Source organism: Lepus europaeus, chromosome 19 (assembly GCF_033115175.1).
Source record: "Lepus europaeus isolate LE1 chromosome 19, mLepTim1.pri, whole genome shotgun sequence".
Classification (NCBI taxonomy): Eukaryota; Metazoa; Chordata; class Mammalia; order Lagomorpha; family Leporidae; genus Lepus; species Lepus europaeus.
In genome coordinates, this window is record NC_084845.1 from 66,253,266 (window position 1) to 66,270,627 (window position 17,362).

A 17,362-nucleotide genomic window follows, 5' to 3' on the forward strand; every position below is an offset into this window, starting at 1 on the left:
ACCAGCGGATGAAAGACCTCTCCCTCTGTCTCTACCTCTCTCTGTAACTCTGTCTTTCAAATAAATAAATCTTCTAAAAAAATGTAGGGACTATGTACCAAGTAAATATTACAGGACGTAAAGCTGCACAAAAGAAACCACAACAACAACAAAAGTTTAAAAGTGATAACTTTTTAGTTTATCAGTGAAACAAATATTTCTGAAAATGGAAAAACTTTTTGAAAAAATATCTCCATAGCAACTCTGTTACTCTCAGAAGTACATATACCACCTCTACACAAACGAAATTTTTCCTTTTGGGCTAAAGGAGAGAGCTGTTCACCCGGAATGTCTGCGTGAAACCTTGCTGCCAGCTCTGGATCTTCTCGCTGTGTTGCCCGAGTGTTCTACTCTGCTTCCTGGTGATCCATGCTCTGTCCAGGTCCTGGGTAAAATATTTGGTTTTATGATTGCGTCCCAAACATGCAGCTGCTTAGGACTGAATTTGAAATTGATCCCTCTCCTACTTTATCTTCTTCTTTTTCCAGTGCTGTAACGAGAAATTTAGTGACTTCAGAAAACAGAGAGCCTATGTTACAATAGAAATTTGGCAGGAGTCAGTGCCTCTGAGTTGATATCACAAAAGGCTATTTTTAACCATCAAAACTCCCCTCAAGAATTTTTTCCTTATTTACTAAGTGGGGATAAGTGTTTTGCCTAGCATCCGATATCTGATTGGTCCATTGCCATGTCTCTGTCTCCTGACCCCAGGTCCTGGCTTTGACCTGGCCCAATCCAAGCCATCGTGGACACATGAGAGGGGCGCCAGCTTGAGGGAACACATGTTGTCTGTCTCTAATTTAAAAAACAAAATTATAAAAAGCATACAAAAATCAATATTTTACATTACATTTTTGAGAAGCCATCTAAACTGACAAACTATGCTTTAGAAATATTATTTCGGCCGGCGCCGCGGCTCACTAGGCTAATCCTCAGCCTGCGGCGCCAGCACACCGGGTTCTAGTCCCACTTGGGGCGCCGGATTCTGTCCCGGTTGCCCCTCTTCCAGGCCAGCTCTCTGCTGTGGCCAGGGAGTGCAGTGGAGGATGGCCCAAGTGCTTGGGCCCTGCACCCCATGGGAGACCAGGAGAAGCACCTGGCTCCTGGCTTCGGATCAGCGCGGTGCGCTGGCCGCAGCGCACCAGCTGCGGCGGCCATTGGAGGGTGAACCAACACTGTCCACTCTGCCTGTCAAAAAAAAAATAAAAAATAAAATATATTATTTCAGTTCACAGAAATAATGTTTTTTCAGCTATATTTGAGAATTGAATGCTATTAATGAATTACAAGCTAGTATTTTGTTTCTTGTGCACCTTATCTGTTAAGATGTTGTATATCTTTAAACTATTTATATCACTGTTCTGTAACAAAATGTCTCTAAGTAGTAAAAACTGTTCAGGCTTAAAGCTGTTGGAATAGTTACCATATTGATGTGTCTCTCTGACATCTGCTTTCATGAAATTTACACTAGAGAAATCAGTCTGAAGATTTGAGTGAACAGCCAAAGACAGCCATGAACAGTAACAGGGCCAAGTGGTTTTATCCCAAATTCAGTGTTAAAAGCATGTGCAGATTAAAATATATAGAGGTTTTATGGAGATCAGTTCTGTGGTGCTGAAAAAGAGACCACAGTATGTTTTCAACTTCACTGTCCTCACGTTTTAACAGGAAGAGAAACTTTCGTTTTAGAAGATGCACGGGGAAGAAAGGTTCCTGGTTTAAGCTAAACAAAAGGGGTGGGGGATGTGTGTCACTTTGATACATACACGTGAGGGGTAGATTTGCCAATGGGTACAAAGGTGATCCAGCACACTACTGGCTGTGTAGGCCAGTGAAAGAGAATTCTGACAATGGCATTAACTGCACACTCACAAAATTATCTTGAAAATCTTGCCAGACCAACAACACTTATTCTTCTGAGGGAGGGATAAGGGAAGCAACAGCTCTTGCTTGCACTGCTGTTAGGACAGAATGTCCCAGACAAAGGCAGGCTTGTGGTCACTTCTAAGGGGCATGTAGGCAGGTACCACCAAAAACAAGAAGGGACCAGAGCACAACAGAGCACACCATAGGAAGCCCTACAACTCAGAGGAGCTGTGCATTCCAGGAGGTGCGAATTTCCTGCCTTCCCTTCCCATGTGTGTTGAGGGTTCTGCCTCCCCCTCTAAGTAAAGCTGTCAGAGAAGATGCCAACAAGGACCATCTGTCCTAGAATCACTGATTCCCTAAAGCAGTGGTTCTCGGGGCTGGCGCTGTGGCGCAGCGGGTTAAAGCCTGGCTTGAAGCACCGGCATCCCATACGGGCACCGGTTCTAGTCCCAGCTTGCTCCTCTTTTGGTCCAGCTCTCTGCTATGGTCTGGGAAAGCAGTAGAAGCTGGTCCAAGTCCTTGGGCCCCTGCACCCACGTGGGAGACCCGGAAGAAGCTCCTGGCTCCAGGCTTCAGATCAGTGCAGCTCCGGCCGTTGAGGCCATCTGGGGAGTGAACCAGTGGATGGAAGGCCTCTCTATCTCTACCTCTCTCTGTAATTCTGTCCTTCAAATAAATGAAATAAATCTTAAAAAAAAAGCAGTGGTTCTCAATGGGGGGCAATTTTGCCCTTGGGGGTCATGTGGCAGTATCTCGAAATGTGGGTTGTCAGAGCTGGGAGTGCTGCTGGCAGCTGGTGGGTGGAGCCGAGGGGTGCTGCTCAATATGCCAAAATACACAGGACAGCCCCCATCCCAGAGAATGACCCAGCCCAAACTGGCAATAGTGCCTTGGTTGAAAAGCCCTGCCAACAGATGGCTGCAGGGTGGAGTGGAGCTCCAAGCTGCTGCATGGGTAGTATCAAGCTGGGCCACTTGTTCCTCAAACGTAATTCTATATGTAAGAAATTATGTTACTTAGAAAGTATGTGTAAGGGGGCTGGCACTGTGGCTCACTTGGTTAATCTTCCGCCTATGGCACCGGCATCCCATATGGGCGCCGGGTTCTAGTCCCGGTTGCTCCTCTTCCAGGCCAGCTCTCTGCTGTGGCCCGGGAGGGCAGTGGAGAATGCCCCAAGTGCTTGGGCCCTGCACCGCATGGGAGACCAGGAGGAAGCACCTGGCTCCTGGCTTCGGATCGGCACAGCGCCAGCCGTGGCAGCCATTTGGGGAATAAATCAACAGAAGGAAGACCTTTCTGTCTGTTTCTCTCTCTGTGTCTATAACTCTATCTGTAAAATAAAAAAAAAAAAAAAAATTTAAAAAAAGAAAGTATGTGTAAGGAGAAAATGTTGTGTTCTTGTTATCTTGGGTAGGAGATTTTAAAAGATCTCTTTGTAGGGTTTTTACTATCAGCAACTGTTTTTTTTTTTTTTTTTTTTTTTTGGACAGGCAGAGTTAGACAGTGAGAGAGAGAGAGAGAAAGGTCTTCCCTTTCCATTGGTTCACCCCGCAAATGGCCGCTACGGCCAGCGCTGTGCCAATCCAAAGCCAGGAGCCAGGTTCTTCTTCCTGGTCTCCCATGCGGGTGCAGGGGCCCAAGCACTTGGGCCATCCTCCACTGCCTTCCTGGGCCACAGCAGAGAGCTGGACTGGAAAAGGAGCAACCGGGACAGAATCCAGCACCCCAACCGGGACTAGAACCCAGGGTGCCGGTGCTGCAGGTGGAGGATGAGCCAAGTGAGCCGTGGTGCTGGCCCTATCAGCAACTTCTGAAATGTATAATTTGAAATTCACTTCGTACTGCCGGTGACCAGAGCAAGGCTGATCAAAACTGGGACAGAAGGAACTGTTCACGGTTTGGAGTCTCCATTCATGTCTGCAGGCAAGTCAACGGTGCGACAGTGACAGAATTGGGAAATACCATTAGATAATCCCCTCCTTTTCTATGGCAGAGGCAGCACAGCCCAGTGTCAAAGTGTGGGTGTGGAAAACAGCTATGTCTCCTAGCAGTTCTCAGCTCCCAGGAAATGGGAAGATGCTTCCACTTTTACTTAGTGCAGTGGATACTGGAGTTACTCTGAGACTGTTCACAAATATACACTGTAGCTTTGATCTGGGAGACTGAACTTGTAAAGTGAACTTCTTCCTGAAACACAAAATCAGTACAAGAGTCATGGTCTTTATCCCCATAGCGATGGTGTTTACAGTCCTGTAGTGGAAGGTCAGGCAAAGCAAGATGAGGAATAACAGGGTCAGGGAATTCAGATGGCCCAAGGATTGCTGGATGGGACCAAGCAAGGCGTTGTTTTGAGGGCTGTTAAAGAACAAAGACTCATTGAGTGTCCAAATGAGAGGATTCTGTATGATTTCTGAACAGTCAGTCATTAGAGGGCAGTTACCCAGCTATTTACGTTGCATCAGATCATTACGTGCAGGAAAGTCACGTCTCTGCTGGAGTTGAACATGCGACACCCCATGCAGCCCGCAGGCCCGTGGCTGTGCCTGCCTGGCCGGCTGGGGATGCCCACAGTGAGAGGACTGGGGCTTCTGGACTCCAGCCCTAAAGCTCCTGAATTTGGAGGGAGGGAGTGAAAGCAAATTTGATTCGAATCATTTTGGTTTGAATCACGGTACAGCATGGTCTTTGAGGTACAGGCAAATTTCACAATAGAAGGCAGAGTAGAAAGTAAAACGAACAAAGCTGAACTAAATTTAGGGGTGGCTGACCAGAGGTCTATGTGCTTGTCCAAACACAGCCAGGCCTTACTCTGATGTAAAGTCTTCCCTCTGTCCTTCCAAAGTGACACTTCCATCTCACCCTAAGATCCACAGTCCACGGAGGTGGGGGTACAGCTCCTCCGGCCCCTCCCTTTCCTCTCTAGGTCTCAGCCCCAACTTCACCCAGGTCACCCAGGGTGACCTCAGGCCCTGTGAAAATCTTGTCGGAAATCCACATGGTAATTTTCTAAGATTTTGAGACAAATAGAAGAGTTCAGAAAGTAACAGACTGGGGGCCGGTGCAGTGGCGCAGTAAGTTAATCCTCCACCCATGGTGCAGTAGGTTAATCCTCCACCTGTGGTGCCGGCATCCCATATGAGCCCCAGTTTGAGTCCCGGCTGCTCCTCTTCTACTCTAGCTCTCTGCTGTGGGCTGTGAAAGCAGTAGAAGATGGCCCAAGTGCTTGGGCTCCTGCACCCAGGTGGGAGACTGGGAAGGAGCTCCTGGCTCCTGGCTTCAGATCAGCGCAGCTCTGGCAGTTGCAGCCATTTGCGGAATGAACCAATGGAATGAAGACCTTTCTCTCTGTCTCTACCTCTGTCTGTAACTCTACCTCTCAAATAAATAAATAAAATCTTTTAAAAAAAATAGACTGCAGACTGACACAGGGAGCTCTCCATGGTTGGAGTGAAGGGGGCACATAGTTGGCACAGTGGTTAAGACAATGCTTGGGACACCCACATCCCATGTATGTGCCTAGGTTCAAGTCCCCTTTCCATTTCCAATTCAGCTTTTTGCTGCGGTGCATTCTGGGAGCCACAAGATGATGGCAAGTATTTGGGTCCCTGCCACCACATGGAAGACCCAGATGGAGTTCCCTGTTCCTTTGCTTCAGCCCAGCCCAACCCCAGCTGTTGAGGGCATTTGGGGAGTGAACCAGAAGATAACAGATCTCTTTCTCTCTGCCTTTCAAATAAATAAAACTTAAAAACAAAAACCAGGCCTGAGGTGAGCAGGCCTGAGGTAGATGAGGCTGGCAGCACCCACCTTGTGACATGCTCGCCCCTCCAGGACTCACCCACACATTCCACGACACATAGCTGCAGGCGACATAGCCAGCACAGCTGAGGACCAGTTTGGATACCCTAGCGAATCTGAGCAAAAACTGGAACAAGGCAGGGGTGGGGAACCTTTTTTCTGCCAAGGGCCACTTGGATATTTATAACACCATTTATGGGCCATACAACATTATCAACCTAAAAATTAGTCGGCTATATAGATTTACTGAGTTTCAAGTCTCGCCCGTGGTTGCCTTGGCAGGAATAGACCAAATGATTTTGCATTGTTACACAGCCTACTGGCCAGAGGTTCCCCACCCCGGCCTGAAGGGACTTCACCCACAGAGAAACAGGCTAACATAGGCTGAGGCCAAGAAGACTCCAAGGGGCTTCCTGGATGACTTGAGAGGCTACTGGAGCAAAGAGATGCCCTAATGCAGGACTTTTTTAATCCATTCACAGAGGAATTTTCAAGTAAATATTTTGTTAACCATATTAATTATGTGCTCAAAAGCGATGCTACCAATCTTTTCCTTTTTGAAGTTAACTCATTTTTTTTCCATTTCCTACTTTTTTTTTTTTTTTTATTTGACAGGTTGAGTTATACACAGAGAGAGAGACAGAGAGAAAGGTCTTCCTTCCATTGGTTCACCCCTCAAATGGCCACTACAGCCAGCGCTGCGCCAATCCGAAGCCAGGAGCCAGGTGCTTCCTCCTGGTCTCCCATGCGGGTGCAGGGCCCTGCACTCCCGGGCCACAGCAGAGAGCTGGCCTGGAAGAGGAGCAACCGGGACTAGAACCCGGCACCCATATGGGATGCCAGCACCGCAGGTGGAGGACCAAGTGAGCCACAGCGCCAGCCCCCCATTTCCTACTTTTAACAAGCATATAGATATTTCTGAATACTAAAAATAAAATTTGCTGCAACACAATTTAGTTTATTTGCCTAAATATTGTGATTTAGGATACTGGCTACATTTTAATTTCATAATTACTAAAAAATAAAAGTATTTCCTTCTGTTACCCCATAAAAATGTCCAGGATGGCAACTCTGATTTTTTTTTTAATTAATTTATTTGCAAAGCAGACCAAGAGAGATCTTCCATCCACTGGTTCAATTCCCAAATTCCAGCAACAGTTCGAGCTGGGCCATGCCAAAGCCAGGAGTCTAGAACTCCATCCCGGTCTCCCACATGGTTGGCAGGAACTCAAGCATTTGGTCCATTATCTGCAACCTCCTAGGCATGTTAGCAAGAAGCTGGACTGGAAGTTGGAGCAGGACTCAATCCCAGAATCCCAGACACTCCAATATGGAAGCAGCAGCTTAACCTGTCGTGCCACAGCATGCACCCCCAGATGACGCCTCTTGAAAATAAGTTTTATCATGCATGATGTTTATCTAAATGAGTCTGACTAAAACGTACTCATCTTTAGAACACTTGGGTCTCCAGCCTTGTTGAGAATGACCCCCGCTTCATTCTTCGTTATTTTATGTTTACATCTAAGTCTGTAGAATATACTACTTTTCTGAACAACCAAAAAAATCCACTGTAACTTCGATCAGTGTTTTCAGATTGCCTCACCTCAGAAGGTAGCTCTATCAGGCTGAGTGGGCTGGCCCCCCCCGCCTAAGCTGGGACACACCCTCACTCAGACACTTCTGAGACTGAGTTCATGCATTCATCTGCTGTTTTAGGAGGGTGCCTTTACGGCACAGCGGCTCACTGGGCTAATCCTCCGCCTGCGGCGCCGGCACACCGGATTCTAGTCCCGCTTGGGGCGCCGGATTCTGTCCCAGTTGCTCCTCTTCCAGGCCAGCTCTCTGCTGTGGCCCGGGAGTGCAGTGGAGGATGGCCCAAGTGCTTGGGCCCTGCACCTGCATGGGAGACCAGGAAAAGCACCTGGCTCCTGGCTTCGGATCAGCGCGGTGCGCCGGCCACACAGCGCCAGCCGTGGTGGCCATTGGAGGGTGAACCAACGGCAAAGGAAGACCTTTCTCTCTGTCTCTCTCTCTCTCACTGTCCACTCTGCCTGTCAAAAAAAAAAAAAAAAAAAAAAAAAAAAAAAAAAGAGGGTGCCTTCAAAAATCCACAGCCTTAGCTGGGCAGACTGCTGGAGCCAGATGGTCCTCAAACAGGGCCCAGTCCAACACCACACTGTCCAGAAACAATGGGCAATCAGGCCTCCTCCTCCGTACAGAATCCAAACGGTTCCTTTATGCAGGAAAGAGAGGGAAAGAAACCCAGAGTTGATTCTAGACTGTAAAGGTGAGTTCAACCTCAGTAGGCAAACTCCCTTCTAACGAGTGTTAAGCCACAGTCATTTCAGCATTTCTGGTGCTTTCTAGAAGCATACCAACAGAAAGAGACCTGGGCTAACAGACAGGACATTACGTAGTTACAAGTATGGAAAGCAAACATTTACAGTGAAATTCTATCTGCCCCATCAATTCTGGATGGAAAGTCCAGAATCCAAGTACAAGGCACCTTAAGCAAGTTCAAACAATACAATTAAAAGTAGCTTAATGGCTATTCATGTGACACAACAGCAATGTCAGAACATTTGTCTATGTAACAACATCACTTGGCATTTATAAAAGTTTAATCTATGTACAGCCTCGGGAAATATGCACTGGAGTAAAAGGCAGGCAGAAGGGAGGAATAACAGCCGCATTACAAAAGTGCCTGGGGCTGATGCCAGGTGAGGAGGGAGCAAGCATGTCATGTGGTGGCAATCACAGGGCTCACTCCCTACACAGCTACTCAGTCTTAACCGGTTTCTCAGGATGGATTTTGTGACGCTGTGGCTGTAACTTCCAGACACAGAGATCAGTGTCGGGCTGCAGTGTGAGGATGTGACCAACTGGACATCAGCACAGATGACGGACAGTGACTACCACAGACGTGACACGAGCAGGTGCTATCCCGGGCACTTAGGAAAGAAGCCTATTTACTCAGACACAGGCTGGGGTTTTCTACTAAAACAAGGCATCGGGGAATGGGTATTTAGCCTCGTGGCTAAGACCCCCCACGACCCATACTGGAGCGGAGCCTGAGTCCCAGCTCCAGCTCCCGACTCCAGCTTCCTGCTGATACAGACCCTGGGGGCAGCAGTGATGGCTCGAGTTGGGTTCCCGCAACCCACACCCATGGGAGACCCAGACTGGCTGCAGCCCTAGCCCAGCCCTAGCCCAGCCCTGGCTGCTACAGGCATTTAGAGAGTGAACTAGCTGGATGAAAGACCTCTCTCTCTTGCTCTTGCTATCTTTTCCTTCCTCTCTCTTTATCTCTCTGCGTCTCAAATACATAAAATGTAATTTAAAATTTTATAAAAACAATGTTTCAAATCTTCATTGCAAGAGAAAATAAGGCAAGAGTGGGAAACAAGGTAGTCCATTAGAGAGTGGGAAACAGTGAAATTCTATCGGCCCCATCAGTTCAAGATGGTTCAACGGTGGGAAACAAGGTACATAGCTAAGGCACTGGGGTGGGGAACAAAAAGCACCTAGCAGACACCCCTGCAATGGGGAAGGGCAGCATGGAGGGAGGCCCTGGGATTCCCCACCTTCCCCCGAGCTTCTACTGGGAGTGCAGGCTGAAGGCTGCAGAGGCAAGACGGGTGACCAGTTCGCATTTGAAAAATGGCAGAAGTAGGCATCACATACACTTGGTGTTCCAGAGGAAAAAATCCAAACTCATCCGAGGAGGCTCAATTTCTGCCGGTTCTACAGTGAAAATAGCAAGAGGGGAGCAGGGGGGAGGAAGGGAATGAAGGCAGGAGGAAAGAGAGTATGGGGGAGCGGAGTGAGAGAAAGAGCAGGGTGGGGGCAGGCAGTGGAGGAGAGAAGGAAGAGAATAAATGCCAGCCATGCTCGTGCCCAGGGAATTCTATTTACAGCTCAGAGGAACCTGTGAGAGGACACGGGGATGACAACTCTGCTCACTGTGAGGGACGGCAGGAGAGCTCCGGGCAAAACTCTGCTGTCCAGCGTCTGGGGCCTGTCGTCCTCCTGGGCCCCCGTGACAATGTGCTTTTGAGTATTTACGGGAGGTTTCTGCAATTTGGCTTTGAATTTGGCTTTGTAGTGTTGCACTCCCTGCTTCTGCAAAAGCTTCAAGGTGGTGAGATAGTGAGCGTTGCTGGGGCTGGGCAGGCACATCTGCTTGTTTTCAGGCAGGGAGCACGGCTCGGGATCGGACAGCAGGGACGTCTGGGCCCCTGGAGATAGAAAAGGCCGCACGTCATTGACCTTCAGGTGCTTGGCCAGCTTATGGGTCTCTCTTCACCTTCCCCACCAATGGTTTTCAACCCATATGCACGAACCACACACTCATCCTTTTCCACACTCGGCACCTTCTCTCCCAACTGCAACAAAAAGTTCTTACTCTTATCCAAGCCGTTTGGGGGTGAAGCTTTCAGGGGAGGCAGAACCAAGAGGGCCTTGGAAGTCAGGGAGTCTGAGATGGAGAGCCCTCTGTCGGCGCCTCCGCTGGGACTCCTGGGTGCCTTGCCCCTAACAGTCTTGGGGACGGCCCAGTCTTCCATGCACCAAATAAACTCCTTGATTTGCAGGCTTTTTTTTTCTCCATGAATGTAGGTGGGAAAGTAGATTTTGCTAATCTCCCTGGAAGCAGTGTTGGGGCCCTGGGAAGGCCCCTGACTCTGGGAGGGGCTGTTCTGATCCTTCTCCGAGCCTACCTCAGCTACAGCCCCTGCCTCCAATTTCCCGGGTCCCGCGGGAGGCCTGGCCTCGAGGCTTCCTTGGGGGAGGTTGAGACAGAGTAAACAGCTGCTGTTGGCACTTTCTCCTACCCTTGTCTTTTTTAGCTTCTTCCGTGGCCAGATGCAAGCAGTTGGAGAAATCTTTCCCCAGCCTTGGACCTGCAAATAAAGCAGCATGTTACCCTCACACCAGTGGCCCATCCTCCAGCGGCCCCAGTCAGAACACATCTCCCTTTGGAAGGCCTGTTGAGCCAATATTTCTCTTAAAACTGACTCACTTTTCACAAACTTTCAATACCTATGTTAGCATCATAGTAACGAGTATTTATTAACCCTAAATACTAGCAACAGTATGGTTAACAGTAAGATACTAAGCAACAATATGTATAAATGGTCACTCTATGTACTGATTGTATTTCTTTTAAGATACACATTAAATTCAGAACTATTAAAATCAAGACTGTGCATACTTGTCCCACCTCCAAGGATTTCTCGGTCTTGCTTCCCACATGTGGGGAAGTCTGTGGCTGGGAGGATCTGGTGGAAGAGCAGTGAGCAGAGGCTGGGTTCCCCAAGCACACCCACACCATGCCATTCACAGCCCCCGTGGGCTGACCTAGCCAGAGAAGTCACTTGTTAAAACAGGGTTGCCACATTAAAATAAAAGACCACATTTGAGGTCTACTGCTAAATAAATTAGACGTTGTTCATCTGAAATCCACATTTACTCAAGTCTGGCAACCCAATCTTTAATCACTGGATTAGACCAAGATCCCTTATAGCTTCACATTTAGGACTCTGCCATTGATTCTAAGAATGCTTTAAGAATAAACCTACATTTGGTAAAGTACTAGTAGGGTGAATCCTGCTTGCCCCCACTTGGTCATCTTTATATGAATCCAATTTTTTAAAAATTTTTTAGCTGATGTCCAGGAAGCACAGTGAGTACCTAGAACTGTGACACTAATGAAAGGTAATCTCATCTACGAAGCCTCATTTCTTTACAGAGCCGTGTCATACCATCCTTTGGGCCTCTGCTGGGAAAGTAGAATCAAGTTTTAAATAATGCCTTTTTTTGTTAACTTTATTTTTTTTAATTTATTTAAAAGGCAGAGTTAGAGAGAGAGAGAGAGAGAGGTCTTCCATCCACTGGTTCACTCTCCAAATGGACACAATGGCCAGAGCTGGGCAGATCCAAAGCCAGGAGTCAGGAGCTTCCTCTGGGTCTCCCATATAGGTGCAGGGGCCCAAGCACTTGGGCCATCTTCCACTAATTTCCCAGGCACATTAGCAGGGGACTGGATCAGAAGTGGAGGAGCTAGGACACAAACCAGCACCCATATGCGATACCAGCACTGCAGGCAGTGGCTTTACCCACTATGCCATGGTGCCGGCTTCAAATAATGACTTTAAATTGTGTCCTCAGTATTGCAGATGTAGGACAGAACTATAGCATACCTCTATGAAGGTAAAATATCTCATACCTGCTTTATGATGCATAGTAGTGACCGTGCTTTATCAGCACTATTTTTTTTTTTATTTGACAGGTAGAGTTATAGACGATGAGAGAGAGAGACAGAGAGAAAGGTCTTCCTTCTGTTGGTCCACCCCACAATGGCCGCTATGGTCAGAACTGCGCCGATCCAAAGCCAGGAGCTAGGTGCTTCCTCCTGCCCTATGCGGGTGCAGAGGCCCAAGCACTTGGGGCATCCTCCACTGCCTTCCCGGGCCACAGCAGAGAGCTGGACTAGAAGAGGAGCAGCCAGGACTAGAATCCTGCACCCATATGGGATGCTGGCGCCATAGGCGGAGAATTAACCAAGTAAGCCACGGCACCAGCCGCCAACAGCACTAATTTTTTTTTTTTTTTTTTTGACAGGCAGAGTGGACAGTGAGAGACAGAGAGAAAGGTCTTCCTTTTGCCGTTGGTTCACCCTCCAATGGCCGCCGTGGCTGGCGCGCTGCAGCCAGCACACCGCGCTGATCTGATGGCAGGAGCCAGTTGCTTCTCCTGGTCTCCCATGGGGTGCAGGGCCCAAGGACTTGGGCCGTCCTCCACTGCCTTCCCGGGCCACAGCAGAGAGCTGGCCTGGAAGAGGGGCAACCGGGACAGGATTGGTGCCCCTACCGGGACTAGAACCCGGTGTGCCGGCGCCGCAGGCGGAGGATTAGCCTAGTGAGCCGCGGCGCCGGCTTAACAGCACTAATTTTTTTTTTTAAAGATTGTATTTATCCTCTTCCAGTCCAGCTCTCTGCTGTGGCCTGGGAGTGCAGTGGAGGATGGCCCAGGTCCTTGGGCCCTGCACCCACATGGAAGACCAGGAGGAAGCACCTGGCTCCTGGCTTTGGATCAGTGCAGAGCGCCGGCTGCAACGTGCCGGTCGTAGCGGCCACTTGGGGGGTGAACCAAAGGAAAAAGGAAGACCTTTCTCTCTGTCTCTCTCTCTCTCTCATTGTCTAACTCTGCCTGTCAAAAAAATAAAATAATAAACGATTGTATTTATTTATTTGAGAGGTAGAGTTAAAGACAAAGAAAGGTAAACACAGAGAGAAAGGTCTCCATCTACTGGTTCACTCTTTAAATGGCCACATTGGCCAGGAGCGGGGCTGATCCAAAGCCAGGAGCCAGAATCTTCCTCTGGGTCTCCCTCACCGGTACAGGGGCCCAGGCACTTGGTCCATCTTCTACAGCTTTCCCAGGCCATCGCAGAGAGCTGGGTTGGACTAGAACCGATGCCCATATGGGATACTGGTGCCACGGGCGGAGGCTCAGCCTAGTAGGCCACAGCACTAGCCCCATAGCAACACTATTTTTAATGTTATTCTAGAATGTTTCCTTTCCAGATGATTGAGAAGCTAATAAAAAAAAAAAAATGTGGTGCTAGGTACCACAACAGTAACAACCTTGCTATTTTGGGGGGTTTTGTTTTTCTACCTTTTTTAAAGAAATGGAGTATGCAGGATGGCTTCATAATTTTGTTTAGATGTCTGTAGAACCTGGAAAATCTATTGCTGCTACTGATACATAATGTACTACTATTACTGGTCTTTATTTTTTAAGGTTTATTTATTTATTTGAAAGTCAGAGTTACACAGAGAAGGAGAGGCAGAGAGAGGGAGAGGTCTTCCATCCGCTGGTTCACTTCCCAGTTGGCCACAACAGCAAGAGCTGTACCAATCTGAAGCTAAAAGCAAAAAGCTTCTTCCAGGTCTCCCACGCAGGTGCCGGGGCCCAAGGACCTGGGCCATCTTCCACTGCCTTCCCAGGCTATAGCAGAGAGCTGAATCGGAAAGTGGAGCAGCTGGGTCTTGAACAGGTGCCCATATGGGATGCCAGCACTGCAGGCGGCAGCTTTACCCACTATGCCACAGCGCCAGCCCCTATTACTGGTCTTCATTCACACACACATGTTTATAATTGAATTTTTGGAAACTTTAGCTGTGCTGTCAACTCTGAGAAAAGTACCCCAGTTCACAGGGTGAAGTTGCATTGTACAGAAATTAACAGCCATATTGGTCTAGAAGTGTTCATTTTTTTTTTCATTTGTACAAGGGTAATGCAATGTATCAAATACATAAGGTCTTATCTACATGGCTCTGATTACAGAACTAATAAAGTATTCTCTAAAAATAATGAAAAAGAATAAACCACAGGGTTCTGAGTAAAATCACCAGAGAGGAACCTGAGGTTTGCAGAGGGGTTAGCACAACAGTTAGGGCATCAGGTTCCCCATCTGGGACCTGGATCTCAGCCTTGCCTCGGGCACTTACTGGCTATCCTCAGCACACCTGGGATGCTGGTTCACTTCAGATGTCGAGGTGGACTGAAGACAACCTGGAGAACCAGCCAAGCACTACTTATTTTAATTAATTAATTAATTAACTAACTTGAAAGGCAGAGTTATAGAGACAGACATCTTCAATCTGTTGGTTCACCCCCTAAATGGCTACAGTGGCCAGGCCTGGGGCAAGCCAAAGGCAGGAACCTGCAGCTCCATCCATCTTCCACTGCTTCTCCTAGGCCATTAGCAGGGAGCTGGATCAGAGGCAGAGCAGCCAAGATTCGAACTGGTGCCCACATGGGATGCCAGTGTTGCAGGCAGACGCTTTCCCTGCCAACACAACACTGGCCCAACAACGTTGCTCACTTTCTGGATGGGGTTACTGAGACACTCAAAGAGGAGGTAACATTTAATCAGGGTTCTCCAAAGCTACAGAGCAATAGGGTAAACAGAGAGATACAGATAAATAAGAGGGGACTGGTGAGGGCTCAAGCAGCTGGGAGCATGAGAAGTCCCACAACAGGGAGTTGTGCCTGCTGGAGACCCTGGGATGCCCGTATCATGGCTTCATCCAAGACCAGAAGCCTCCAAAGAGGGAAGCCAGTCGTAATCCTCAGCCTTTAGGACACAGACCTGAGAACCGAGGGGCTGCTGGTGTGAGGCCCGGAGTTCTGATGTCCAAGGGAAGGAGAACAAAGGGAGACAGCGAGGACGCTGCCCCTTCTCTGCCTTTTTATTCTCTCTGGGCGCCAGCAAATTGGAAGGAGTCTGCCTACAGTGACGGTAGGTCTTAGGCACTCAGCCCTCCACGCACAACACACTCATAAGTAATGCCTGGGGGCTGGCACTGTGGCATAGCAGGTTAAGCCGCCACCTGCAATGCCAGCGTACCATGTTAGTGCCAATTTAAGACCCAGCTGCTCCACTTCTGATCCAGCTCCCAGATAATGTGCCTAGGAAAGCAGCAGAAGATGCCCCAAGTGCTTGGGCCCCTGCACCCATGTGGGAGACCCAGATGAAGCTCCTGGCTTCTGGCTTTGGTCTGGTTCAACCCTGGCTGTTGTGGCCATCTGGGGAGTGAACGAGAGGATGGAAGATCTCTCTATCCCCATGCCCCTCTCTGTAACTCTGACTTTCAAATAAATAAATAAATCTAAAAAAAAAAAAAAAATGGGGGACAGTGCTGTGGTGTAGTGGGTTAAAGCCCAGCGTGCAGTGCCGGTATCCCATATGGGCACCAATTCAAGTCCCGGCTGCTATATTTCTGATCCAGCTCTCTGCTATGGCCTGGGAAAGCAGCAGAAGATGGCCAAAGCCCTTGAGCCCCTGCACCAGTGTGGGAGACCAGGAAGAAGCTCCTAGCTTTGGACTGGCCCAGCTCCAGCCGTTGCGGCCATTTGGGGAGTGAACCAGCGGATCGAAGACCTCTCTCTCTCTCTCTGTTCCTCCCTCTCTCTGTAACTCTTTCAGATAAATAAAATAAATCTTTTAACAAAAAAGTAAGTAAGGTTGTTATATAGCTGCTTCACATGGCTACTGAAAGGCTGAATGAGCAATTACAGCAATGAGTACAATGCTGTCCCCATAATAATAACAGGCATGGCTATGTCATCAGTGCTATTTTACCTCTGTTCCAGAAGTTACTCTTTTCCACCGACTGCACAATTTCTGGTAATATTAACTGTTTCAGGGGAAACGTCTGCAGTCAAAACAGAGGTACAAGATCTAACTAAGAGACTCACATCACTGTGTTCCTAAAGTTGCACTTAGGAAATGCATGAAGTTTGCACTCCTTAAATAAAAGGCTTCTTTGGGGAAAATCAAATTAAAAAGAAAAGAAAAAGATACTCACTGCTTCTTCCCAGCCAGTTCCAATAACAAACTCACTGGCTCTTCCATCTTGTTCAAGCGTCAGGTCACTGATAGTGAGAAGGCAGCACACATGGCTCCTCTCACTCCTTTCGTCTGGACAAGAGCAGCTCAGCTCTGTTTCTTCTGTACTTTGGATTTCACTGCTGTCTAAATCAGCCTCATTTTTCTGACAAAGATCCATTACCAGGAAGGTTGCTTGTAGTTTTTAACATCTTCTTTCTGAAGTTTAAAAAAATGCAGACTGAGCAGAGTTTTACAAATGAATTTATATTTAAAAGGAAGACCTTTCTCTCTGTCTCTCTCTCTCACTATCCACTCTGCCTGTCAAAATAAATAAATAAATAAAAAGAAAAAAAAAAAGGAAATTCAATACCTGGGTGAAATGTTTTTAAGGCACATTCAGAAACAGACTGAGAGCAAACACTGCAATAGATGAAACCAGCTACTACCAACTACTGACTTTATAAAAGACAAGGCCATTTTAACTGCAGGCCACATAGCAGTGAGGGACAGGCGCAGTCACCAGTCAGTCACCGCCAGCCGGCCTCCTCCGCCCGCCCCGACACCCCTCTGAACTGGCTTGTGGCGCTGGTGTCTGGCATAGCGTTAGGCGCCACTCAGACACCCGCCTCCCAGGTCAAACCTCGGCCTCCATCCAGCTTCCACTGTGCAGGGGAGTAACCGGGTCAAGGCCGGAAAGCAGAAATCTCCCTTCCTCTCTCTCTCCGGTTGTCTCAACGTTAAACCCGTGCACAATCGGTCCGCATTTCCAAGAGTCGAACCTCTCCATGTTAAAAATGTGTACCGTATTATTATGCCTACAGGGCACAGCAGCTAAACCAATCCATCGCCAGCTCTTCCTTAATTAATTCACTAAGTGCCGGACACCGGGAACAAAATGGCAAAGCAGAGTGTCAGCTCTGACACAGCTTAGATACGAGAAAGCACAGGTCTTCCAAGGCACAGTCCACGTGTCCCTGCCAAAGCCGGAGCGCGTCCCTCTCGGCTCCGCCCTCTCCCCGAACAGCCCCGCCTCCTGCCCGAAGTCCCGCCCTTTCTCCCGGGGCCCCTCCTCTTTTCCCATGGTTCTCCTCGCCTCGCCTAACTCCTCCCCTTCCTCCAGCTGTTCTTACCGCGCCACGCGACGCCTGCCCTTCTTCCAGTGGCTGCCCCCGCACCAAGCTCCGCCCCCATGCCCCGCCCCATAAGAGCAACGCCCCACCAACGGCTCCGCCCACTGGCTCCGCCCCGCTTCTCCCA

The 17,362-nt window shown here is 48.6% G+C and overlaps 1 protein-coding gene across 1 annotated transcript; it reads right to left on the reverse strand.

The window, feature by feature from the left end:
- Positions 1 to 3,631: 3,631 nt before the first annotated feature.
- Positions 3,632 to 17,075, reverse strand: C19H16orf46 (chromosome 19 C16orf46 homolog). Its single transcript, XM_062176584.1, is given in 5 exon segments — positions 3,632 to 4,095; positions 9,670 to 10,001; positions 10,004 to 10,607; positions 16,083 to 16,321; positions 16,908 to 17,075. Coding segments are annotated over 4 exon segments (1,236 nt in total). The 5' UTR covers positions 16,284 to 16,321; positions 16,908 to 17,075; the 3' UTR covers positions 3,632 to 3,996.
- Positions 17,076 to 17,362: the final 287 nt, after the last annotated feature.